The sequence below is a fragment of the Balaenoptera acutorostrata genome, chromosome 4 (assembly GCF_949987535.1).
Source record: "Balaenoptera acutorostrata chromosome 4, mBalAcu1.1, whole genome shotgun sequence".
Classification (NCBI taxonomy): Eukaryota; Metazoa; Chordata; class Mammalia; order Artiodactyla; family Balaenopteridae; genus Balaenoptera; species Balaenoptera acutorostrata.
In genome coordinates this window covers 54728578-54754079 of record NC_080067.1, presented here as the reverse complement: position 1 = coordinate 54754079, position 25502 = coordinate 54728578, and the positions used below count along the sequence as shown (strand labels likewise).

Sequence of the window (25502 nt, the reverse complement as noted above, 5' to 3'; positions counted from 1 at the left end):
TGTTTTTTGAAGGAAATTCGTGCAATGGAGAGATCATTTTGAAAAAAGATGTTTGGACATGTATGTGATTTTCTTACTGAAAATAATATGTATCAAATATAAAAACAGGTCTACTGTACATATAGAAAATTTTTAATTTTAAAATCTGATTAAGAAATTTTACAGAGAGTCTCTATGGGTTTTCAAACAATTTTTTAGAAATAAAAACATGCAACCTACCTGATTAGTTTGAAAAAACAACTGAAAGGCATCAAGGAAGATGGAGAACTGCCGAATTTTAATACAAATCTTTGCAAAATTTGTGGAGGAGGTTGACACGAGAGTATAATGATTGAGGAAGGCAGTCAGTGATGTACTTCTTCTATATGGTTCTATGTATTCATATGAAGTATCTTTTTTCAGCCAAAGCAGCTATGAAAACCAAGTAGTATAATTAACTGAACTAAGAATCAGACTTCTGAATATTTTTATCCCAGTATTAAATAATGAAGTAGGTTCAAACTCATGGCTCTCATTAAAATATTATTACTAGTAAAAAGAAAAAGAGTTTGTATCATTAATAAATTAATAATGTGAAATAAAATTAAAATGTTTCCTTTTTCCCATTCTTTCAACTTTTTGTACATTTTGTGCTGTGCATAATACATTAATACAGTTGTTCATCTATAGAGATAAGTAAATAAACATACATAGGTATATCTAGAGACAGAAGAGATAGTTCATAAAAGTTTGCAGAGTGCAAATCTTCTTATAAGATTTAATAGCAGAGACATAAAAAGTGCCCATGGAGCCTGTGCATAGAATGTGAAAAAAACATAAAATTGGGGGGGAAATACTTTTAGGTAGGCCATGGTCTGTTTACTTTGTAATAATCAAGAGGAGAGAAATCCTCTCTAAAAATTTTTGTGTCCTAGAATTTAAACTATAGCACTGAGTAAAAGATTAGAATGTAAACTACAGCACAGGGTAAAAGATAAGAATGTGAAACCGTATATTCAGCTAAGAAAATGTATCAGAGAGGAATTAAATATTGAAGTTTAGTGGCATTTTCTGACAAACTCTCAAGATCTCATCATTAAATAAATTCACTTGACCAAACAAAGACACATTCTAGTATCTGTCCTCAGAGCACACTAATTTGAATTCATGAATATAATGAAAGTCTGTTTCCAGAAAATTCCCAGAGGGAAATAAGAGGCATTTTTATCACTTATCATTATATAGCAATATAGTGTTTTGAAAATGAGATTCAAACATGTTTTGTTTTCTTTTCTTAAACTCTGTGGAGTTTTGCTTCCATTTAACAGATTAGAAGATGTCTGCATTTGAAGCTAATTAACTTATTGCTGTGCCCAGATCTTCAATCGCTACAGAATATTTACCCACTCTTCCTCCCCAAAGTTGCATCTCAAAAGCTGCTCAGTTGCTGAGATCAGCTTATTGACCTATGAAAGGAGGTGAGCAAACTTAGTGGCAACCAAATGAACTCTTGTTGAGACAAAAGCAACCAGCTTACTGGAGACAATTTGAGGACAAATAAAAGGAATAACTACTTTCACCATGGGTGGTAAACATATGGAATTTGTTAACTCCAAGTGACAGTGCTAACTCAAGCATAAATGGGTTCAAGGAGGGTTCAGATGCATTCTGAGAGAATAACTCTCTAAAGGGTTGTTAAATGAAAATTAAGTTTGTTGGGGAAAACTCCATGCTCTGGATATGGACCTCAAGGAGAACATGAATCCCACTCCTCTGTCCATCAAAAGCACTGCGGCTACTCTGGCCTGACACAGAGCAAAGTTCTTTTGTTCTTACCATGACATCAGAAATAAATTCCAGATCCTATTACACAGAGGGTGTCTTTGATAGCCTCCCAGGTCTTGGCACTGCCCACCCTCCTTGGGCTGGGGAGGAAAGTACGTGACTAAGAAATCAGAACTCTTGCTCTCTCTTTCCCATCCTGAAGCCAAATATACTTTTTAAGCAAAATCAAGGCCCTACTTCCCTTCAAGGGGCCTTTTGGAATTGAAAGTAGCTCAGAAAGACCTCCTGACCAACAGCGCTCTTTTTTTATTTTATTTTCAAATTTTAAGCCAAAATTGGTTAACTTCAAAGAGGCTCTGTGCCAAAATCATAGCATTGTTTTCCTAAGGAGGCCTTATTGAATGATTGATATTTTTAGGGTTTTCCAGCCCAATGATCTCTGCTAAAAACAGCATGTACTGACTCATCTTGGCATTTGTTTGCAAACAAAACCCACAGTCTGAACTCTGTTTATCACCCCCCAACACTGGAGTTGCTAACAAGTAGTGATCACAGTGGCCCATGCCTAGCAAAAGGTGCTCCCCTGTGACTTTGCTTTTTACATACAGATTATAATCTCTGTCATTCATTGGAACTTCAAAGCCTACAAGAGACTATACTCCCTTCAATAGCTAATTCCCCTTATTTCCTGAAAATCTGTTTGCGGAGAATATGAGTCTACATTTCCTCTTTCAGAGATATAAATATTCACTAGCCCTTATACTATAGAGAAGTTTGAGCTTCCTCTACTTTCCAGGTGACCACAGATAAATGATCCATTTCTAAGAACATTTGTTTTGAAGACTAACAGGTCCAGAATTTAAACCTACCCCTAAACTAACATTTTCAATTGGGAGAATATTTATGTTAAAGACTCTTAAGCTAATTTGAATCTGTCCTTTCATTAAATGGCTTTCTGTATAGTAATTCATTCCCCTTTCTTTTTTTTTTTTTAATTTACTTATTTTTATTTGGTTTTGGTTGTATTGGGTTTTTGTTGCTGCGCGCGGGCTTTCTCTAGCTGCGGCGAGCGGGGGCTACTCTTCATTGCGGTGCATGGGCTTCTCATTGCAGTGGCTTCTCTTGTTGCAGAGCATGGCCTCTAGGCACACAGGTTTCAGTAGTTGTGCCGCATGGCTTAGTTGCTCTGTGGCATGTGGGATCTTCTTGGACCGGGGCTCAAACCTGTGTCCCCTGCAGTGGCAGGCAGATTCTTAACCACTGCACTGCCAGGGAAGTCCCATTCCCCTGTCTTAAGGAATAAATTCCACTTGAAGGCTAGAGCAGTGGTCAATACTTCAGGCTTTACAGTCAGGCTTGCAAGGCTGTGGAACCTTAGGCAATCTACTTAACCTCTCCATGCCTCTGTTTTCTCATCTGTAAAATGGGTATACGATAGCCATTAACTCATGAAATTGTTGTAAGAATTAAATGAACAAATACATGTATGGTGCACTCTATGTTACTATCGATATTTCAAGTAAAATTTATGCTTATCTTTAATAGCCTATGAGAAAGAGGCATACTTCTGACATTTTTATTCTACTGTATTTTGTTAAACATAATTTAGTTTCATTTCATAAATTCCAAGTATGCTGTAGCAGTATGAGAACTGGCCTTAGCATTGGAAGAGATGGGTTCAAATCTTGACCTTGATACTTACTAGCTTGTGGCCTAGACTCATTACTTCACCTCCCTGAGCCCCAGTTTCTTCACATAGATAAAAGGGATGATACTGATGGCTGAATGGACTGAATGCTTGTGTGCTCCCCAAAATTCATATGCTGAAGCCCTAATCCTCAATGTGATGATATTTGGAGGTGGGCCTTTTAGGAAGTAATAAGTTTAGATGAGGTCATGAGGGTGGGAGCCCCTGTGATGGAATTTGGGTCCTTGTAAGAAGAAGAAGAAAGACTAGAGCCCTCTCTCTCTCTCTCCCTCTCTCCCCACCAAGTGAGGACACAACAAGAAAGCAGCTGTCTGCAAACCAGGAAGAGAGTCCTCCCCAGACACCAGATCTCTCGACACCTTGATCTTGGACTTCCCAGCCTCCAGAACCATGAGAAATAAATGTTGACTGTTTAAGCCACCCAATCTATGGTATTTTGTTATAGCAGTCTGAACTGACTAAAACAGATGCCCTCTTCATAGAATGTCAGAAGGTATGACATAGGCTACAAGTTTCCCTCAAAATCCACTCTCTTCTTCTTACAGACTTAAACAATTAACCAGGCACACAGCCAGATAGAATAAAGGCCAGGTCCAGCTTCACGGACATGCCACCTGTATAGTCTCACAAGCCCCACAAGCAGAAGGACCATTAAACCCTGACTTAATTCTCTGCTGTTGGCATCTCGGATTCTTAATAACTTTATCATTGAACTTGTGTTTTGTAAGTGATGTCTAACGGGACCATGGAGCGTGCGTGTGAGCTGAGAAAATATGTGCAATGCATGTGTCCATCACTTCTTGCCACCTTATCTGTGTTCGTGATTCCCACGAGCACAGATTTCTGATGGATCCACGATGTATGGGAGTTCAGCAGGACTCAAAGCAAGTTCAGAGGTAAGTGTGTGTTTGTTATGCCTATGACTGAGTGCCATGGTTTGAATGTTTGTATCCTCTCAAAATTCATATGTTGAAATCCCAACACCCACAAATGATGGTATTAGGAGGTGGGGCCTTTGGGAGGTACTTAGGTCATGAGAGTGGAGCCCTCATGAATGGGATTAGTGATTTTATAAAGGAGGCCCCACAGAGCACCCTCACCCCTTCTACCATGTGAGGACACAGGGAGAGGGTGCCAGCTATGAAGCAGGAAGAGGGTCCTCATTAGGTGACCATGCTGGTGTCTTGATCTTGGACTTTCCAGAGCTGTGAGAAATAAATTTCTGTTGTTTATAAGCTTCCGGTCTGTGGTATTTTGTTATAGCAGCCTGAACAGACTAAAACTAGGTAAACAGGTACACGGACAGTCCCCAGAGGCCACACTTACCATTCAAACCACAACTTTCTTCAAATAGAGAAAGAAGACGATGGAATTCTAAGAAACATGAATGACCAAGGAACACTATCTTTGTATTAATTCCCTGTATTCACCAACCACTTTACACTGAAAATGATGACATAGAAGGAAAGGGAAAGATAGGGCAACTTATAGGTCCTATTCATTTCAATCCTTCCTTACTCATCAGTAAGCTGAAGGTAGAGCATGCTGGCAGAATGTGTGCATATCAAGAAGTAAAATAAAAAATGAGTTACTTTTGTGCAATGTTTCCACCGTCCTAATAAGAAATACTAATATGTGTACATGCTACCAAATAGAAATTGTGGAATTTTAGTGTTTCCATGTAAAAGTGAACTGTTCTTTTATTTGCATTTAAAACAGACGTTGCACAACAGAAAGAAGAATGGTAAAATTCAGGCTTGTAATTTAAAATTTTAATTTTTCTTTACTTAGAACAACATTAAATAGCAAAAAAAAAGAAAAAGAAAAATCCACCATGACAAGTCAAGAGAGAGACCACAAAAAAAAGGAAAAAGCTTTATGTTTTAAGTATTTTTAACCACACTTTTCCCCTGCTTTTTGTAAAAGAAGCTACATATTTTCATTTTATCCTGGGCACTGCAGATTATATAGCCAATCTTGATAAAGACCATACTTCCCAGCCTCTCTTGCAGCTACATGTGGCCATGTGACTTACTGCAAGCAGATTCCTGCAGCAGCTTCAGGGAACTATCTTAGGAGATGGTGGGCATGAGGCTTTGGCCCTTTTCTTTGATCCTTTCTCCACCTGCAGTGTAGATGCTGCCATCTTGCACCATGAGTTCAAGAGTCACCCCCTGGGGCTAGCGAAGTGGTGAGTTGGAAGGAGCCAGCGTCCCTGAGGGCTTTGTGAAGAAGAACCATCTAATAGGCCAAGACTGTGAATTGCTAAACTTTTACCGTGTGTAGAATGGATTTCATGAAATGACTTGGTAATAGCGTGTGCCTGTATTAGTCACTCAGTGAATGCCTAGATTTTTATTTTTATTGTTTGTTTTTTAGTCAGCTAAGAAAAGAAATATTATTCTTCATATTTTTCTTGGGAACAGTTCAGCACCCATGGACCATCTACAATCCCCAGCATGGGGGTCACTGCTTCAAGTTTCCATTTTGCTCACCATATCTGGCCGAGCCTTCTACGACAAGTCAGTGGCAGCTGACTTCACTGTTCTTGTTGCACCTATCGTAATAAAAGCTGAGCTCTGACACCTGGAGAGGAAGTTTTTATATCATTCAAACAAGAAAAGATTGACACCTTCAACTAAATTCCACCCCTAAAAAACAGCATGCTCCTCTGTGGAAGGTCTCAGCAGGACACGGTGCAGAAACCTGGAGAAGGCCTTCTCTGCCCATTCCTCACTCTTCTGTGCATAATTAAATCAACAGAGTTTAAGGAGTTTGGGGATTGGCTGACTTTCAACACCCATAAAAAAGGTGCCAAGTTGGGAGAAGATCTAGTCAATATGCCTTATATATCAAATATTCTGTAAACTCTTATCTTTAATCTGTGCACTAATGTGCTTCTGCTGGTATTTTATTTTCTCCTCTCAGTCAGGGTGTAAATTTCCAAAGTAGTTTAAAGATGGCAATGTTAAGAAGCCAACGGCATCATGATTCATGACGTTCCTGACTACACCACTAGGCTGTGAGTTAACTGAGGGCTGGGATTGACTTTGAGATTCCTTTTCATATCTGGTGGCTAATGCATGGCTGGCACATAACAAGTGCTCATCAAATGTTTGCTTAATTAATTAACAAATGAATCAATTAATGAATAAATAAATACTTTTAACAGATGCTCTTAAAATCCATTTTAGGATGACTAAAGTTCTAAGAGCTTGTGACTTGTCTTTTTCTACAGTGTTCAAATTTTCTTTAATGAGTGTATACGACTCCAGGTATGAGTCTAGACCAACAGCATCAGCATCCCCTGAGAGCTGGTTAGATATGCAGAGTCCCAGGCCCCACCCCAGACCTGCTGAATCAGAAGCTGCATTTTAACCAGACCCCTAGGTGATAGGTATGAACATCACAGTTTGAAAAGCAAAGTTGAATGTAACTTGACATAATAACATTTTAATTAAAGAAAGCCCCAGACTGTGACAACTAGGTACTCTTTGCCATTTGGAAGGTAATTTTGATATAAAGCATAAGCAATTCTTACCTTCTACAATCCTCTAGAAATGGCTTACGGTTTCCATGTTTTTCATTTCAACAATGCGGCATGGAGCAGTGACAAGTCCCTCCATCTCCACGCCCTCCCCCAGCCCCAGGGCCACAAAGCCTGAGCTCTGAGATTCTGCGTGAGGTAAAGAAATATAGATTCCTCAAGAGCTGCTATTCAAGCCATAAGCAGCATGTGCCAATGTTCCACCCACAATTCTGGTTTAGTCTCCTTTAAGCTGCACATCTGGCTGTCACACACTCTTTTGTGGGGACATCTCAATGGCAGCACTGATGCTGCCTCTGCCCAAAGCCAGCCCCACAGTGGCCTCCCTGTCCTCCCAGCATGTGAGGTCATGAGCATGAATGTCCTGCCAAACATTTAAGATGTTGCAGTTCACATTGTGTACATTGTATAGAGAAACACTGAAACGCAGATCTGAAATTAAAAAAAAAAAAAAAAACTACAGGGCAAGATACAACCAAACCTTGTTCTATTGTTATCCCTAACCACCAGTTCAGCACAAATATGTAACTTGTATTCTTAAAGTAGACAATCTTCTCTCTCTCTCTCTCTCTCTCTCTTTTTCTTTTTTTCTGTCACTGTAACTAGCATCTGTAGATTCAGAGATTTCCTTGAAACATTCTTTCTCTAATGTGGTTTCTATCAAATTCTTGGAAAGCGTGAGCAGAACTGGTTCATTTCAAACCAAAGGTCCCCTGCATGTGGTCCCTTCAGAATAGGCCAAAGAGTTGGAGGGAAGCTGCATATAACTGTTAGAGTAATCTTGCCTCCGAGGACCATCTAAGAGGGATGAAGGAAGGGATTAGCTGCACTACAAAAAGGCATGAGGAAGAGGTCCTTCCCTTCACTGTTCATCAAAGTGTGGCGTGGGAACCACCGCTTCAGAATCACTGGGGATGCACAATAAAAATGCAGCTTCTTGGAAAACAACCCATATCTATTGAGTCGGTGTCCAAGGTGAATCTGCAATTTACCTGACTTCCTGTAGCGATCCTTATCTTGGAGAACAAGGGCTTTAGAGCTAGACTTGAATCCAATTTTAGTTCTCTACAGGGGCGATCTGACCTTGACAAATAACCTAAACTCTCTACACGTTCTTTTCCTCATCTATACAGCAGGGACTGTAGGGAGGATTGAGCGTGTGAAGTTCCTGGCACAGACAGGTCTCAGGAGCAGGGCTTCGCTTTTCCCTGTTATTCAGGTAGAGCTCTTTGGGTCTGCCATTTTACCTGTGACCAGGGGTCATTGTCTTCCCCTGAGTGACGGTTACTATATGTGCCAGGTTCTAACGGAGCTCTAATGAAGGCAGCTAAAATCATCAAGACTGAATCCCCTTTGGTTGCTAAGGGAGAACCTGCTGCTCTGTAGCTGTACTGTCCAGTCCGACAGCTATTAGCCATATGTGGCCATGGCCACCGAGCACCTGCCGTGTGGCCAGGACAAATGGAGAGGTGCTGTAAGTGTAAAAGCCATGCTGGAATCCAAAGACTTAATGCAAAAAGAAGAGCATAAAATATCCCATTAATAATTGATTACAGGGGGCTTCCCTGGTGGCGCAGTGGTTGAGAGTCCACCTCAACGCAGGGGACGCAGGTTAGAGCCCTGGTCCGGGAAGATCCCACGTGCCGCAGAGCAACTAAGCCCGTGCACCACAACTACTGAGCCTGTGCTCTAGAGCCCACGAGCCACAACTACTGAGCCCGAGTGCCACAACTACTGAAGCCCACGAGCCTAGAACCCATGCTCTGCAACAAGAGAGGCCACCACAGTGAGAAGCCCGCGCACCGCAATGAAGAGCAGCCCCCACTGGCTGCAACTAGAGAAAGCCTGCGTGCAGCAACGAAGACCGAATGCAGCCAAAAATAAATAAATTTAAAAAAATAAAATAAAAAATAAAAAAAATAATTGATTACAGGGAATTCCCTGGCGGTCCAGTAGTTAGGACTCCGTGCTCTCATACTGCCAAGGGCCCGGGTTCAATCCCTTGTTGGGGAGCTAAGATCCCACCAGCCATGTGGCACAGCCAAAAATAATAATAATAATAATAATAATAATAATAATAATAATAATGGATTACATAATGAAATGATAATATTTTTGATGCATTGGATTAAAATAGAATATATTAAAATTAATTTTGCTTGTTTACTTTTAGCTTTTTAATGTGGCCCCTAGAAAATTTTAAATTACACACGTGGCTCATATTACATCTCTACTGGACAGTGTTGTTCTGGAGGAACAGCTACTCCTCCCTCCTTCCTTCACACTGATAATAAAACCCAACACTGGAGTTAGAACCTACAATATGGGATTCCCTAACCAGGAGGGCAACGATCACCTTGGAGAGACTGGGGTATCTCTTCTCCTGCTGTAGGGAAAAGTGGGGCTCCTAAAGCATACCCCCTCACGAGAGAAAGCAAGCAGCAGCCTCAGGGAGGGAGGTGGGTGAGTGGGCGTATGCATCCATAAGAGGACACTTCTGATTCAAGCCAGTGGTTGTGAGGAGGGGGACGGTTGTGGGGACCTAGGGCCTTCCTTGTCCACGCCCCCTGAGAGCCTCCTGCTCTATCCATGTTCCCAATCATTATTCCCTGGCAAGTTTTCATGAGGTAGGGAGCGTCCTCCAAAATAATCACACCACCTGTGTCCTTACAAGACTGTATCATAATTAAGCAAATATTTTGGCCAACAAGAAGATTATCTTTTCTCCATAAGTAATTTAGAAATAGTTTCCACCAGGTCATAATCTCCTGATGTACACAGATCTCTACAAAAATGACTAGCCCAAGTGGATATTTCCGAAGAGGAAATGTTTGCCAATCATTATACTATCAGCTAATGAAATTAGTATTTTTGGAAAAATACGGCCAAAATAGACTATAATCTGTTTTTTTAGAGCAGACTTGTAACTTGACAGAGTTTCTGGTATAGAAAACACACATAAATCAATTCAATGTATTTGTCTTTGTTCAAAATTACCAAACATATACATGCATGTTTGAACGAAATGCATTTAGATATTCTGACCTAAAGATCCAATAAAATGGGATTGTTTTATAGTTCCTTTTATACCTAGTCAATTCCTTTACTAAGCACTCAACGTAGATAAAGGAGTTTGACTGTGTGATACTTGGCACTTGATATCTGATGGCTGCCTATTTATATATGACTTAAAGAAGCCATAACATCCGCACTTAAGAGACCTAGAGAGCATCTAGGTTACATTTTTACTACCACACATTACCACCACGATACAGTGAATAAAATATAACTTTTCAATTATTCATGGCAGGGCAGAATGACTTGTTCTTGAACCCCTGACCAGATTCCCTATAAATTACTAGTAGAGATTAATGAAAAATTTTTCAATTGATGGATGATACCTCTGGATACAACAGAATATTAAAGGCCAGTTTTGCAGACAGTCCGTTATTTTATTGCACAGATTTCATTTAAAGAACAAAATGCACCATTAATGTTTGGAGAGTTTGGGGTCTCAGATACTGATACACCATCAGTGTTTGCACCCATAAAGCCAAATTCAACAGTACAATTTATGTTAAACAATATCGCTTCAAGGCAGCTAACAGAATGAAAATAGAGAGAAATGGGGAAAAGCTTCTAAAATGTGTTAAATTGAAGCACATGCAAGTGTAGGATTCAAAACTACATCATACAAACCTGGAAATCAAAAACGTTTTGTGGAATGTCAGTTAGCGTTATACTCACTTGTACTGTTATTTATGGTATCATTAAAGTCTATTTGGTTCATTTCCTTCATACTGATGAATTGAGAATTTCAGGAAAACCATGGTTATAAAAATGAGCAATCTTGAAAAAGTATGTACAGATAAATGTAAAATCACAAACTAAAAAATATCTCCACCCCTTGCCCTCAACTTACAAGAGGGAAACTTTCCCATGGGGGGAAAGTTCCACAATTCCCCTCCCTTCCCCACCCCATGTTCCCAACTCTATCTTTTTCTATTGGTTATAACTAAGTGACCTTGGAGCTGAGAGAGGAGGGAGGGAACAGAGAGGCATCTTTATGAGGCGCCCATTGTCATCTGTAACAGTTTGAAAGTGTCTTTTATTTCTCTCCCCACACCCAACTCAGCAATGTTTGCAAGATATTTAACAGTTAAAGAGAGAGGGAAATTTTTTTCATATATATATATATATATATATATATGACAAAGGAATGCCCCAGAAAAGAGCTAATAGTGGGCAAAACCATGGAAAAAGTGTGTGGCATCTGAGCTAAAGATTTCTTTTAAGGCAACAAAAGGAGAGGGGGTGTTAAGACTACAAAATGCCAGACAGGATGCTTTTCTAGACCTTTGGCTTTGGAGCCTGGCAGAGGAGTGGGCTTCCCACCCCCTCACTGTGGCAAGCAAACCTAGGGCCATGGGCCCAGCATCTATAGCACCTCCATGGGCAGGCTGGTGGCTCTCTTATACATGGGCGCTCTTGGCATGAGTGGGGGAACTGGAGCCCGAAGAGTAGTAGAAACGGTTTTCACCGAACGACTGGGCATCTCCGGCGCAGCAGATGATGACACAGCCACCCACAAGGCACAGCACAGCACCGATCCAGCCCGCGTACAGGGAGTAGCCAAAGCTCACGATGGTGGTCTCACGGTGGGCGCACACAGGAAACCAGATGGTGGCGACAATGGCACAGAGAGCTGGGGAGACACGGAGAGGGCTGTGACTGGGCATCCCCATCGCACACCAGCAGCGGGCAGGCTTCCCTTCACTCCACATGCCCACCCCTCTGGCTTCCAACCAACTCCGAAAACTCAGTACACTCAGCTCTGCTCCCGCAGGGGCAATCTGAACCTAAAGGTTTGAATCCATGGAATAAGCTGATCAAAAGCTTGTTCCAAACTGCTAGGTCCTTATTTTTTCAACAGGTGGCGGAGACAAAAGAATTCTGATGAAAAAACCTAGAAATAAATCATTTAAGTCCAAAAACTATGTATTTGTATTTATTTATATATCTTGACTTTATATACCTATAGTTATAATTCTACTCTTACACTTACCTAATTGCATTATAATTATCTCTTTACGTGTCTACTTCCCATTCCAAGTTCTGAGTTCCTTGAAGGCAGGGTCCATGTCTTATGTTTGTAAAGTCAGAGTTCAGCTCAGTACAAAGCACAGAGTATGTGCTCAATGCATACCAGTTGAGTGACTGGATGACCTGAGCTATTCAAAAATGAGAAACAAGACAGTGACCACTCCAATTTCCACTCTATTCTTTCAATTTGGTCAATTCATAGTACAAAGACCGGAAGAAGCTATGGAAGTTCTCTTGCTGTGGTGAGTACTGCCAGACATCAGCGGAGTATCGGCTAAGAGTCTGAGTTTGTATTATGCTGCTTACAATCACAAAATCTCCATACACACATGAACAGTTCTCAGAGTAAAAGAAGTTACCCATTCGAGGGTTGTGACCCATCATAGCAAATGTCATCATCGTAAGAAATAGCCTCTACCTCATTTAGTTCTTCCCCTCCTCCCAAGCAAAGTAGGCAGGAGCCTATAAAGACTTGAAAAAACATTTTAAACCTCTACACTAGCACTGTCAAATAGGGTAGCTACAAGCTACATGGGCTATTGAACATTTCTTATGAGGCTAGTGAGACTGAAAACCAAATTTTGAATTTTAATTAATTTAAATTTAAATGAACACATGTAGCTAGTGGCTAATGTACTACACAACAACGCTCTAGACAAAGTAACTCTATTCTTCTTTTGGTATCATCTGATCTCTCACAGCTACAGCAGGACAGAAATTTTAGTTAAAGATGTAGGCTGGGATGGCACATTAAAGTTGACAGACCAAAAAGTAATAATAATAATAATAATAAGGTTTCTAATTGTTAGTCATAAAGCCTTTGGTAAATTCATGGCAGGGCATTGCACTGTTTGCTACCTGGGGTACCCTTGTCACTTTCAACTCAGCAAGCTTTTTTCTGATTTCTGCTCATACTGAGTAATTTTCTAACTTACTTCTATGCCCACAGAGAAAAAAATGTAATTTTTCTTTAACATAGCACTCAAATCTAACAGCCCTGTACATTAGTTCTAAACTGAAGAAAAGATTTAAGTCTTACCCATTTTGAAAGACCTTTTAGACTATCTCATTGTACTTGTGTAGCTTGTAACATAGGGTTTTGTTGACAACACACTAAGCCCATCCCCACAAGGTGTGTATAGATATATATAAAGAGATGTGATTCCTGTCCTAAAAAAGTATAGATCCCATGTGGAAGTCAGAAGTAAGAAAGTTAATTTGGGGGCTTTGAATTGCTCCAACTGGCTTTCTAACAGCCTAAATTCATTCCATTAACTGTGAACTATTCATATATTTAAGCAGTTTATATGTTGATAGATTATCTAAGAAGCTAAAATCTATCCATATGTTAATAGCTTCACTTAAAGAGTAAAGCACCATCATGCCAGCTTCTGTAATATTTTTATACGAGATACCATAAGAAGATGTATTTTCCTTCTGTGAATAGAGTATTCTCAAGAACACCAGTTGATCTGGTTGATGGAACCTTCCCTTTCCAACGCAGGGTTTTGAATACTTAAGATACATTTTTTTTCTTTCTCTTCCTCTGGCCACAGATTCCAAATCTGGCACTCTTGGAGAACTGCTTGGCTATTGTCATAGTTATACTCTCAGTGAGGCACAGAGAAACGCCTTTTCTCTATCATGAAAGGGGCACAAGCTTTTTCTAGAGTGTTTGAGCCAGAAAGAATTGCTCTAGATTCTTCATATCAAGACACAATCCAGCTACACACCCCTAGATGCCAAAAACGGGCATTCGTTCTGATACGGGCAAAACCAGCAACCTAGCAAGGGCTTCCAAACACCCAAGCTTGATTAGAGGGAAAGGTGGGGAGGGAAAAGCCGAATTCCATAGGGAAAAAAAAAGATTTGATTCCCAGTTGATTTGGTTCAATCCAATTGATCTTTCCTATAAACTATTAACTGGATTCAAAACAGGTTATGGTTCAAATTAAGTTTTATGTTTTTCAATTACTTTGTATTTATATATACCACACACACACACACACACACACACACACAAACAAAAGCATTCTCCACATTTCATTTAAACCTCACTTAACTTGCAGGTTGGTTTAGATTTTATAGAATAAGATTTAAAAGTTGCCTCTAATTTCACTGAATTCTTTCCCTTTTCCTAAGCAAAGTAATAAAGCTAGGTTATCTTCACGTAGGGAAGGAATCAGGCTCACTATTCAAAAGTAATTATCAGTCTTGATTTTGAATGTTCTAGAGATTTTGTTAGATTTTATTCCTATATAATTCACTAGAAAAAGGAAAAATCATAAAAATGTCAACATTTAAATAATGAACTTATAGGACCGGCTGAGTGAATGGGTGGATGGATGGACAGACAGATGGATAGATGAGAGGTAGATTCATTTCCAGTCTGTTCTCCACCTCATCTACACCAAAACCGACTTCCAAAATTATAAAACTTTAATGTGACTTTAACACACTCAAAGCTACAAGTTCATGATTTACCTCATTAAAGATTTCCTTCTTTTACAATCCATGCAAAACAAGGCAAATGAGCACCAGCATGCTCTTTATTTCCTAGTAGATAATTGAACTCTGGGTGGAATTCCTGTGGCTCTCAAAGATGAACCACATCAAAAACCACTAGAAGATGACAGACTGCCACACAACATAAAGGGAATGAGAGGTTCACTGGGAACAGTGACCTTCAACTGAACTCACAATGAAGAATGTTTAAAAACTAAAAAAGGAGTTTACTCAATTTCAGCATGGTTTGAAGGGAAAGGGGATTTACTGATTTACTAGTTTTAATCAGTAAAGTTAAAAATGCAAGTCATATCACACTCAACTAAAAGATGTGACGTATTAATAGAACTGGCAGTAATTTTGGGCTTTCTTAAAGACATAGGAGGCCTGTTAGAATTATTTCTATTTGCAGACACAAACACACACACATACAAAGAGTTTGTAATGATTCTCTCCATATTTTGGGAAAATAAAGAAAATGTTTTTCTTAAAAAGTCACAGTTACCCATAAGGTAAAGAATATTGAAAGAAGATAAAGGGAATTTTCATTTCTTTTTATGTCATCAGAATTTATTTCTAAAATAAGTCTCTAAAAATAGGACGGGGAATTTTAACACTTAGATTTTTCAATTTGTTTCTCCTCTTCTACCTTCAGAAGATGCAATAGTTAACTGCACAAGAAGAAAAAAATTCTGCCACTTGTGGGGGAGTAGAATGTGAAAATTAGGGATATCTTCATCTGAAAAAACAAAAGAAGGAGAAGGGGAGAACAAAGCTTCACTGGGTAGATATAGATTCATCTGGACTTGGTCCTCTCACAAGCAGAATTCCTTGCTCTTCATAGAATAAAATTGTTTGCCCTTTTTGATAAATTTCAAATAATTTAATACAATCAGTTCTTTAGTTGATAGGAAATACCCTTATTAAAAGTTAGCAATGATCTTGATGTAGCCAAACACAGAAAATATTTGGGAAGGCAGTTTAAGAGCAGTGAAATGTAAGTGTAGCTTTTCATCTATTTAGGGATTAGATGACACAGGGTAATACATGGAGTTAAATAAATGTGATGAAGTTAAATAAAATTGGTACAGGTGTGTTTGGCTTTGGAGGTAACAACTTAGAGAGAGAGAGAGAGAAGGACAGACAGACAAAGAAGCCCAGAAAGACAGAAGAGCAGCAGACCCTGACATTTCTTCCTTCCTCCAATGAACACCTCTGTTTTCAGGCTTTGTCACTTTCAGCACTAAGCACTGAAAGAACTTTTAAAGGTATCATTTCCAGCACAAAGCAATATTTTCATTAAAATAACTTAAATTACTCTGACTTACATTAGTAATACTGGAAAAAAATCTTCCTTGATCTGATATCTGAGATTTGCTTCAAAAAAATCTGGGGACTGGGAGAAAAGTAGACGTATAGAGACGAAGCAGATTGAGTGTGAGATGATCATTATTGGGAATGAATTTGGATTCACAGGGGTTCATTACACTAGCCTCTACTTTTGTGTATGTTTCAAATTTTCCACAACACCTTTTCTTAAAATCCCCCTCCATTTAACATTTTACAATGCACCGAACGCCATCTTCCGCAATTGATGCTATTATGTCATACAATCTAACTAGCAATTCACTTTAGCTTTTCACAAAGAAGCCAGGTAATCAGATTTCTAACCAGCTGTTGGTTGGAGTCATATGTATTTGTTGTTTCCTTATAATTTGAAACCAGAAAATTTTTTGTCTTTCTTTTTTTTCATTTGTCACTGTCTAAATTTTGACTTAAGAAAACAGCTGCCAAAGGACACAGGCCTCTATGCAATGACTTTGATGAAGATCTAATATTTACAACAATCAAGTCAATGGAATATTTGAGTACATTATTTTCCTGGCCTGCTTTCAGCACTTTTTTTCCCTTTATTTCTATTCCACACAACGTTATCTCTTTTTTTCCTACAACCTTTTTTAAAAGCCAGCTTCGTGGTTATTTGTTAATTTTTTAAAAAACACTGAAGTTAGAGACAGGAAAGACCTCATAAAGCACTTAATTCCTCCAATTTTACTAATAAGGTCATTTTAAGCCACAACCATACTAAGATGCTACATCTTTTCTTCTACTCACATGAAATTTGATTTAGATTAGGAACTTTGTGTAAAGTTAATGAGTTTGAAAGAAGACTTTTTCTATTATCTCAATACTCCAGGATTAAGGGCATCACTGTTTATTTCACACCCAAGGATTCCCAGTCCCCATAGGACATCCGATTCTATGTGTGTGACAAGCTCAATTTTTCCCACATTTGCATATACCCTTTATTTTACGGCACTTTCATTATTAGCCTATAAGTTCCAAGTTGAAAACTTTTTTCCAATACAAACAGGATTCCTGAGGCCATACTTTTTTAAAGGAGGAGAGAAGACGAAGGATTCCACTTAGGAAGGAAAACACATTTCCTTTCCTTCCATTCCCTACCCCATCTCCCCAAGAAACACCCAAATCAAGTACTTTGTAACTTATAGTGAGATGAGAATTAGACTGAATCAGAACTAAGCTTGAGCATTTTCATTTGGGTAGCTTATCATGACTTTTCATAATGGAATAAGTCAAAAACTCAAACTATTGATCCCTACACTCTGGTTTTTCCAAAGAAAGCAAAGAAAATATTTCCATTAGACCAGGATGTGACCTGGTGTTTTCAGGAACAGTTCGTCATCTCTCCTTACCAGTTCCACGTGTGGAGATGGCCCTGCAGAAATTAGACGTGATGGAAGGAATACCCAGTTGCCTTCTAGGTTAGCTCTCTATTTCCTCTAAACAACAACAGCTATAAAATAGCAACCAGTTGTTGAGCACCTACTAGGCACCAGACACCATGCACGCTAAATAACTTGCATACATCATCTCACTATTCTTACCAACCTCAGAAGTAGGCAGTATTGTCCCCATTTTATATAAAGCCTCAGAGACATTAAGTAACTGGCCCCATTCACACAGCTAGAAAGCGGTAGGTCCAAGATTTAGTACAGTTGGTCTGACTCCACATGATAAGATGAAGCATCTCAGGGCATAGATACCTCCCACCTCAGCAGGGGCTCTTGAAAAGCCACAGATTAGAATTAGATTTGCCTCCGCTCCATCCTGGATCTGAGCGGCCTGCTGCTGCTTGAACTACTCCTCTGGCTTAAGAAGTCGGCAGCATCAGGCTCCCATTCCTTCTCCCACAGCAGGAACCAAATCCTCACAACACTGAACTCAGACTCCTGAGAAGATAAGCTGTTGTACCACAGACATAATTTTTTTTAAGCTTTCTGAAAAATAATCAAAGGTTTTCAGAGTCAGGAAGAACTGATGACACTGTTTCCGGTTCCCAGGCTCCCACACCCCAGTGTGCCTGGTCCCCATTGGTCGGGGACCACACCTCAACTGGAGCACCCTTGGTGACCCCTGGGACAGAAGCCCATCCTGAACCACACAAAGGGAGGCTTCACTCTCTCTAGCTCCTCCCACCCACTGCCCAGCAGGGGAAACAAGGCACTCGGGCTCCCTGCCGAGAAGACCCCTAGGGGAGGCCAGCAGGTGCCACACTTGAGACAATGAGCTTTACATTTCCAGAGCGAGCAAGCAAGCGAGCTTGTTCCAGTCTAAACAACATCCAACCCAAAGGCAAGCCGAGACCCACTGAGAAACAAATCCGTACAGGAGCAATCAAAGAGGACGCAAGTACCACTGGAGATGCAAGGCTACAAGAGGGCAAGGAGCAGTGCCCTCATCCCATGCTTACAGCGAGTGGCCAGAAAGGGGCAGCCTCCCTGGGGGAAGGGGTGTCAGATCACTCAATGCCGCCTCCATCGTCTCCCTCTGGGCAGCAAACAAGGGCTGAGGAGCTCACAGCCATGCCTGCCCACCCCTCTCACTCTCCCCTCTATGATTCTGTCTGCATCCACCAACCCACTTGAAAAAGATGGAAAAAAAACAGTATTTAATTCATCTAGGAAATTTCAAACAACTGGTTGTTATTTTTTAATAATCATTATATTCAACTGGACAATTAAGTTGTTTTCAGGGGGTTTTTAAATACCAATTTGTCTCTGTGACTTTGCTTTTATATCTTTATTTTCTACAGGGTTTGGGTTTTGGGTTTTCTCATGTATTCTCTTACTTGTGGATATTCTGTGCCTCTCATATGGAAGGCTAGGATTTCTAAAGATGAACACTCAACACAACGGACCCATCCTTTGGTTTTGGCATCCTCAGAGCTAAAGAGAAAGCCTTCTGGGGCTTCTGTAAGAATGTGAGGAAAGTTACAAACAACCACAAATATCTAGGATGAGAAGGGTTTCACCTGGATTCTGCAAACCAGTTTACTTGTAGAGCTTTTGTCTACCTACTGGAAAGGGAGTTCAGATACAAAGATCTGACCACCGAAAAGCACTACAAGGAAGGACCCTGTGAGTTGGATGAAGCGCATGATGTTGATTGTGTGTTCCGTGTGGCACTCCCACACAAATTCTTTGTGGCTGGAACCAAAATGTCCATGCCCAAATTGTTCTCTGGAAATTACAGAGAAATTTCAGAGGTAATTTCAGAGGTAATTCTTCTCTGGAAATTATAGAGGTAATTTCACTCCTATTAACACACACACACACACACACACACACAGACACACACACACACACACACAAGCCCCTCCTCTGAATTCTCCGTGGCTTCACAAGCCTCTAAAAACCTCCATCCCTTTGCAATCAAGGGAAACCTTACCCCTATGTCTCATGTCTCCTCACCTCACCGGTGTCACTGTGAGTGACCATCACTAAGTGGCACTGATCCACACAGAACCTTGGCTCCTTACCTTTCTCCCTCAAACACATGGTCTGATACCAGTTTGGGGATGGGAATTTCCTGTCCCAGGAGAACATGATTTATACCTAACTCATATCCAGACCAATGTCTCCTCACAATGTCTCTGGGCACTTGGCAACAAGAGCTGCTGTTCTTAAAATGCATGTCAGAGAGTAGAGCTAGAAGGACCCTCCCTAGGTTGTTAAATCAAGACCCCTAGTGCAGGTGTAATCAGGAACACTGAACAAGCACATGTCGTGTCCTTGGCCTGAGCTGTCCCTCTCTCCAATCCATGACCTGACCACCTTCTATCCAACTCTCAAAATTCATCGCTAGGGTCCTCTGCTCTGGAAAACTCCTCCAGTCTGGATCAGGTGCCTTCCTATGTGTGTGCACAGCCTGTGTACCTTTTTTAGGTGAGCACGTACCACACTATATCAAGATGTCCACCTACACTCAAAGCAGAGACTACCTCCTTTTTTCCAATATCCCCAGTGCCTACCATAGTGCCTGGCACTCAGCAGGTGCTCAGTGGATGCTTACTGAATAAAAGATGGAATCATCACCTAGTGATCTACCACCCTCAGCATCTTACTTTTATCTTGCCCTCCTCTTTCTCTGGTCTTTCTTTACAGGGTAACTGAAGTTCTCAATCCTGGTTGCCTTCAAGAGTCACCTAGGAAGCTTTCAAAAAATATCTTTGCCTGGTCTGATGCCCAGAAATTCTGACTCAATGGACCTGCAGTGGGACCTGGACACAGGTGTTTCCAAAAAGGTATTCCATCGTGAATCCTGAGTAGAGAGCTGCCCTGTAACTCTCTTCTGCCTTCTGTTCTCTCTCTTAGGTATACCCTCAAAATCCTTTTTGTTTGTTTTTTTTTTTTAACTTTTTTTTTCCTTGGCGGTGCCAAACAGCCTGTGGGATCTCAGTTCCCAGACGAGGGATCGAACCTGCACCCCCTGCAGTGGACGCACAGAGCCCTAACCACTGGACAGCCAGGGAAGTCCCTTAACTTACTTTTATGTTCAGTGACTCCCACAGACATTACTTATCCCTCTGCATCAACCGCCTAAGAAACATAAAGGGATACACATTGTGGGGGGCTTTTCCCCCAGTGGATTCACATGCCTTCCTTGCACTCGTCTCTTGAACTCGATGAAGCAGCAGCAAGACCCGAGATTCTTCAGGTTCGCTGGGAGTTGGGGTGCTCTACGGAAAGCTGTCTTACCCAGCAGAATGAGTATGACGCCAGCCAGCTGGGCCCGCCTGTACTTGGCCACGCCAGGCTCTTGGCCCATTCGGATGCAGGGGAGAACCGTCAGCAGCAGGAGAATGGCCGGCAGACCCAGGACTGAGGCAGCGATCATCAGGGCTCGGCAGGCCTGCACGTAGCCTGGGAACAAGAGCGCAGACAGGGTGGGTTAGGCCACGGGTCCCCTTGGATCCTCAATCCTGCCTCACGGGAATTCAGCACCATCTGCCTTCCTCCCTCTTGCCCCACTCCAGGACTTATAATATGTTAAATGTTGTCCAAGATCACTTTGCAGGTTCAACTTTTAAAGTGACTCAGTGACAAAAAAAGGAAGGTTGGGGGCTGGAGAGACTGAATGGGGATCCCTGGTTTAGACCACTCATCCAAGCTTCCGAGATGAAGAGGCCAAGAGTACAATTACACTGTTACATCACCTCGTGAAAAAATTCAGATTAAAATTCAAATCTTCGAAGAAGTCTCCTGTGATGGTCTGTGTTGATCCCAGCCTGCTGTTGATATGCTCTACCTGTGTGACCTTGGGCAAGTGTCTCGACACTTTCCTCACCTATAGAGTAAAAATAATAATAGTACCTACATCTTTCCAATGGAATTCAACTAAGATTAAATTCGTTAATTCATGAAGTGCTCAGAACAGTGCCTAGCACATGCTAAGTACTCCAAAAAGGGTCAGCTATTATTACTGGTGTTCCTAATATTACTCTGTGTCAAGGCAGTACTTTTATCTCCAGGTGTACTAGGTGATTTTGTCCCTTAACCATGTGCTTTTAATTCACATTGTGTATAAACAGCATGTGGCCCTAACTAGACTAAGCTAAGACTCAGGCTTCCTCTCTTGATATCTCCCCAGATGCTGCTTGCTCATGAATCCTGTCCCCTATAGATGGTCAGGTGCCACCTCCTGCCTCCCCGACTGTGCCCTGGGCATGCTTCCACAATGGTCCATTTTCCGTAAAGGCATCTCTCCAGCCCCAGGGATTCCCAGAAGGCAGACACCTGCCTTGGTCTTCATGGACTTAACACAGTGCCCACAACAGATGATGTAAACATACAATTATGAATGAAGGAATTAACGAGTTGAATAATGAGAGTGGAGCAAAGCTACCTGAACTTTATACTGTCAAATAAAATGCCAGGTAACTACTTTATTACGAAACAGATTATAATATGTGCAATATTTATGTAAAATAAATCTGACAGGGTGCTGGGAGAATATGACACACTTAAATGTATCGTTTCTCACTAAAACACTCTCCCTCCTTCCAAAAAAAGGGGGTGGGGGAGTTGTAACTCTCCCTCTTGACTCAGAGGAAAGTAGAGCTAGTGGCCTGGGGGAAGCAGAGTTAATGGCAAACCCAAAAACAAGCCCCAGCTTCTGCCTCATGTGCCAGGACCCTCACACCAAATCCGGCCAGCCTACCCGTGCACCAAGACCCAACTGCAAGATTGCCTCTTAGCAAGATGCGTTTTGCCAGAATTCAGACTCCACAAGGGCACGCTCCCAACAATTGCCCAACTCAGTTTCTTCTGAATTAAGGGTAATCAATCAATCAAGTATCTGTTGACTTGAAGACCCCCAGAAAGGAGCCACAGGAGGTCTGAGGCAAGACCTCTGACCTCAGCCCTAAGCCCCTGCGACTGGTCAGAGAACCAGGGCTGGCGTAAAGGAGAGTCAGCTAGCCACCCGGATTCTGAAATTCATGGCACGGTCTGTGAACATGCTAGATGCCAAGGCCACATTTGAGAATCTAAAGATGGAGACTGAGATCTGTCCCTGTCCCCACCTACAGTGTGAGGGAGGGGACCACAGGAAGGATTAGGCCCTCCCTAAAATGTACTCCATCTGTAGGATGGTCTATGTTCTCTAAAAATAAACCACTTGTCACTGGATGCTCAGCAAACTTAATTTCAGGAGGAAGGAAGCAGAGAGTAATTTTATGCTTCAAGTCAGATTCTTAAAAATACCATGCCCGGCTTTTAATAAAAAATAGAGCTACCATTTATGGGGCCTCTACTACATCTAAGGAGGCTTACATTTCTCTTCGCATTTAACCCCCAAAACAACTCTGAAAGATAGGGGGTTGGTTTCATTTTAATTTTTAAAGGAAGACAACTGGGGTTCATAGAGGTTAGGAACTTGTCCCAAATCACTCGGACTGTGAGCACTGGATCCCAGAGTCTGACCCAGGTCTACCAACGGCAGCTTTAACTGAAGGTGGGTCCACATCTGGGTTCCCCAGACCTCTGTCATTCTGCAAGTCCAAAATGGAGGGCAGGACTGGCACGCACTGTGCGTACCTGCTGTGTGTCAGGGGCAGTGCCAGGTGCAGGGGAAGATGCAAAGAGGGTAGGATGCTATCTGTATCTTTGAGGAATTTAAAATGTGGTAGGAGAACTTGACTCACAAACAATGAACAGAAAAGTCGAAACGTGCACTGACGGGGATAGGGGTCAAATACCAGGGTAGCAAGGAGGAAGGGCGGAGAGATTCCGGCTACAAGGACCTGGAAATAGGAAGCACTTGAGGTGAGGCTTAAAGAGGGGCAGTCTTCGGGAGCGAAAGGCTCATCCAGGAGAAGGCCAAAGCCAAAGTCTCCCAGACTGGCGGCCTCGGGGGCCAGTTACTCCAGCCGGCCGACCGCCCAGTTACTCCACTTGTTAAGGAAACCGGGATAGGCCTTTTAAAGGCGCACCATCCTCAAAGGCTAGCGAGACAGTCGTGCTTAGGCCTGGGCCGGGATAAGCCAAGATTCCGAGCAGAAATCCTGAAGGGGCTCCGGAGACCTTGCCGATCATCCAACTGGCTCGAGGTTTAAATTTGAACTGAAACTTGCCCAGAATTTTTCAACGGGGCAGCAAGTTAAGATTCGGCACCGGCTGGCGTCGGGGAAGGTGGAAACTACGCAACTCTTTCCTCCCCTCCCCACTCTGAGGCACAGCCGTAGGGGAGGGGGCGACCCGCGGAGGTGCGCCTTTTCCCAAGGTGAGTGGGCCCTCCCAGGGGCGCCCGTTCTTCCCTCTCCGACCCCAGGGTGCAGAGACTGGGAGGGGAGTCTCGGCAGGCCCGAGGACCGACGCCCTCCATTGCGGGGGCAAGGGGTGGGGGAAATGCGACGGGCCCTGGGGTCTGTGGGAACCGACTGGGCGCAGGTAGGAGGGCCCTAACTTGGCCAGGACACCTGGGCCGTCCCACAAGGACTGGGAAATTCAGCCTGCGCCTGTTCGGATAGCTGGAATGCTTTTGTTTCTCTCTTTCCTCCTCGCCTCTGCGGGTGGATTGTAACAGGGAAAGCAGGGCGCCTGCAGGAGGAGGCCGGGGGATGAAGTACTTCTGGTCCACCCACAGTGGGAGCACGCGGCAGGTGAGGCTACGGTAATTAACATGCACGGAGTTCCAACTATGTGTCTATGTCTCCGTTCATTACCTTCTCAGGGTGACTCGGCCAGTGGCCACCACTGTCATCCCAAATTCCAGATAAGAAAACTGAGGCTGAGAGAGGTTAAGTTCAGGGCTACCTAATTCCTCCTCAACAAAGTAGGACTGAAGGTGTCAAAAGATGCCCCAAAGTCTTCAAGCCCCCCCCCCCCATATGATTCTGTGAACGCTGCCTAATGCTCCCCTCCCCCGTCTGCCCGGAAGGAAAGGGTTTATTTAGGACAGCCACTTGCAAGGCAGGGGCCTTACCCGGCAGGATGAGGATGTCCACCAGGGGCTTGCAGTGGTACAGCCCCGTGGCCAGGACGCAGTCGGCCCACAGCCCCTTGGAGCCCAGCTCGTCCAGCTTGCGGCAGGTGGGGATAGTGTAGCCGCAGGTCACCACCCAGTCATTGGTGGACGTGGTGACGATGATGCCGATCCAACCCACGAAGCTCGTGACGAAACCCACTACCTGCAGGCATGTGGCCACCATCGTGGCCGTCCTGGAGTCCCTGCGCCTCGCCCCTCACTAGCTGTGCCCGCGCCCGGGCTGGACGGCGCCTGCCCCGGTCCTCCTTCTCCCGCGCTGGCGAGCCGCTGGCCTGCGACGGCGAGATGCGGGATGCTGGAGGAGGCGGGAAGCCACGAGACGCAGCGAGCGCAGCTGCACGACGGGCGCGCGGCGAGGACACCAGCGCGGCTGGGCAGCGCGCCCCCGCCCCCCTCTTTAAACCCCGCAGTCCCGGCCGGCGAGCTCCAATCCGCGACGGCCCCGGGTCCAGCAGGCCAATCGCCGGGCGGGGTCAGGAGTGGGATGTGGAGGGAAGCAGAGTTAGGGAGGGGGTGATCCCGCCGCCCCGCCGGCGAGCGTCGCACGGTTAGTGTTGGAAATAATACAATTTGGAAATAAAATAATTCGATCCAGTTCCAAGTAATGGACAGCGACAAGAGGGCCCGCGTCAGGCGCGAGTTCTATTTTGCTGCGAATTCTCTCTCTTCTTGCTGCCTCTCTCTCATCCTATCTCTGGGTCTCTGCTTCGCTCCATCCCTCCTCAGCTTCTTCCTACTCCTTCCCAGCTGAGAGCAAGGACCGTGGCACTCCCAAGAGCGCCCAGTACAGTTCCTCCTTGGCCCAGGATTGTTTTTTGTTTTTGTTTTTGTTTTTTAATACACCTTTATTGGAGTATAACTGCTTCACAGTACTGTGTTAGTTTCTGTTGTACAACAAAGTGAATCAGCCATATGCATACATAAATCCCCATATCCCCTCCCTCTTGATCCTCCCTCCGCCCTCCCTATCCCACCCCTCTAGGTTTCCCAAAGCACGGAGCTGATCTCCCTGTGCTATGCAGC

The 25502-nt window shown here is 42.9% G+C and overlaps 1 protein-coding gene across 1 annotated transcript; it reads right to left on the bottom strand.

The window, feature by feature from the left end:
• Positions 1-10460: 10460 nt before the first annotated feature.
• Positions 10461-24847, bottom strand: CLDN11 (claudin 11). The gene is made up of 3 exons (XM_007197519.2): positions 24417-24847; positions 20690-20854; positions 10461-11724 (listed from the first exon to the last, which is right to left on the bottom strand). Exons 1-3 carry the CDS (start codon positions 24640-24642, stop codon positions 11492-11494), a joined length of 624 nt encoding a protein of 207 aa, XP_007197581.1. The 5' UTR covers positions 24643-24847; the 3' UTR covers positions 10461-11491.
• Between the last annotated feature and the right edge of the window lie 655 nt (positions 24848-25502).

Coding starts and splice junctions, on each gene's coding strand:
- CLDN11 (XM_007197519.2), bottom strand. CDS start 24,642: ATGGTGGCCACATGCCTGCAGGTAGTGGGTTTCGTCACGAGCTTCGTG. Junction 20,855..24,416: donor GGACATCCTCATCCTGCCGG/GTAAGGCCCCTG, acceptor TCTTGTTCCCAG/GCTACGTGCAGGCCTGCCGA. Junction 11,725..20,689: donor CGTCATACTCATTCTGCTGG/GTAAGACAGCTT, acceptor GTGTCTCCCCAG/CTCTCTGTGCCATTGTCGCC.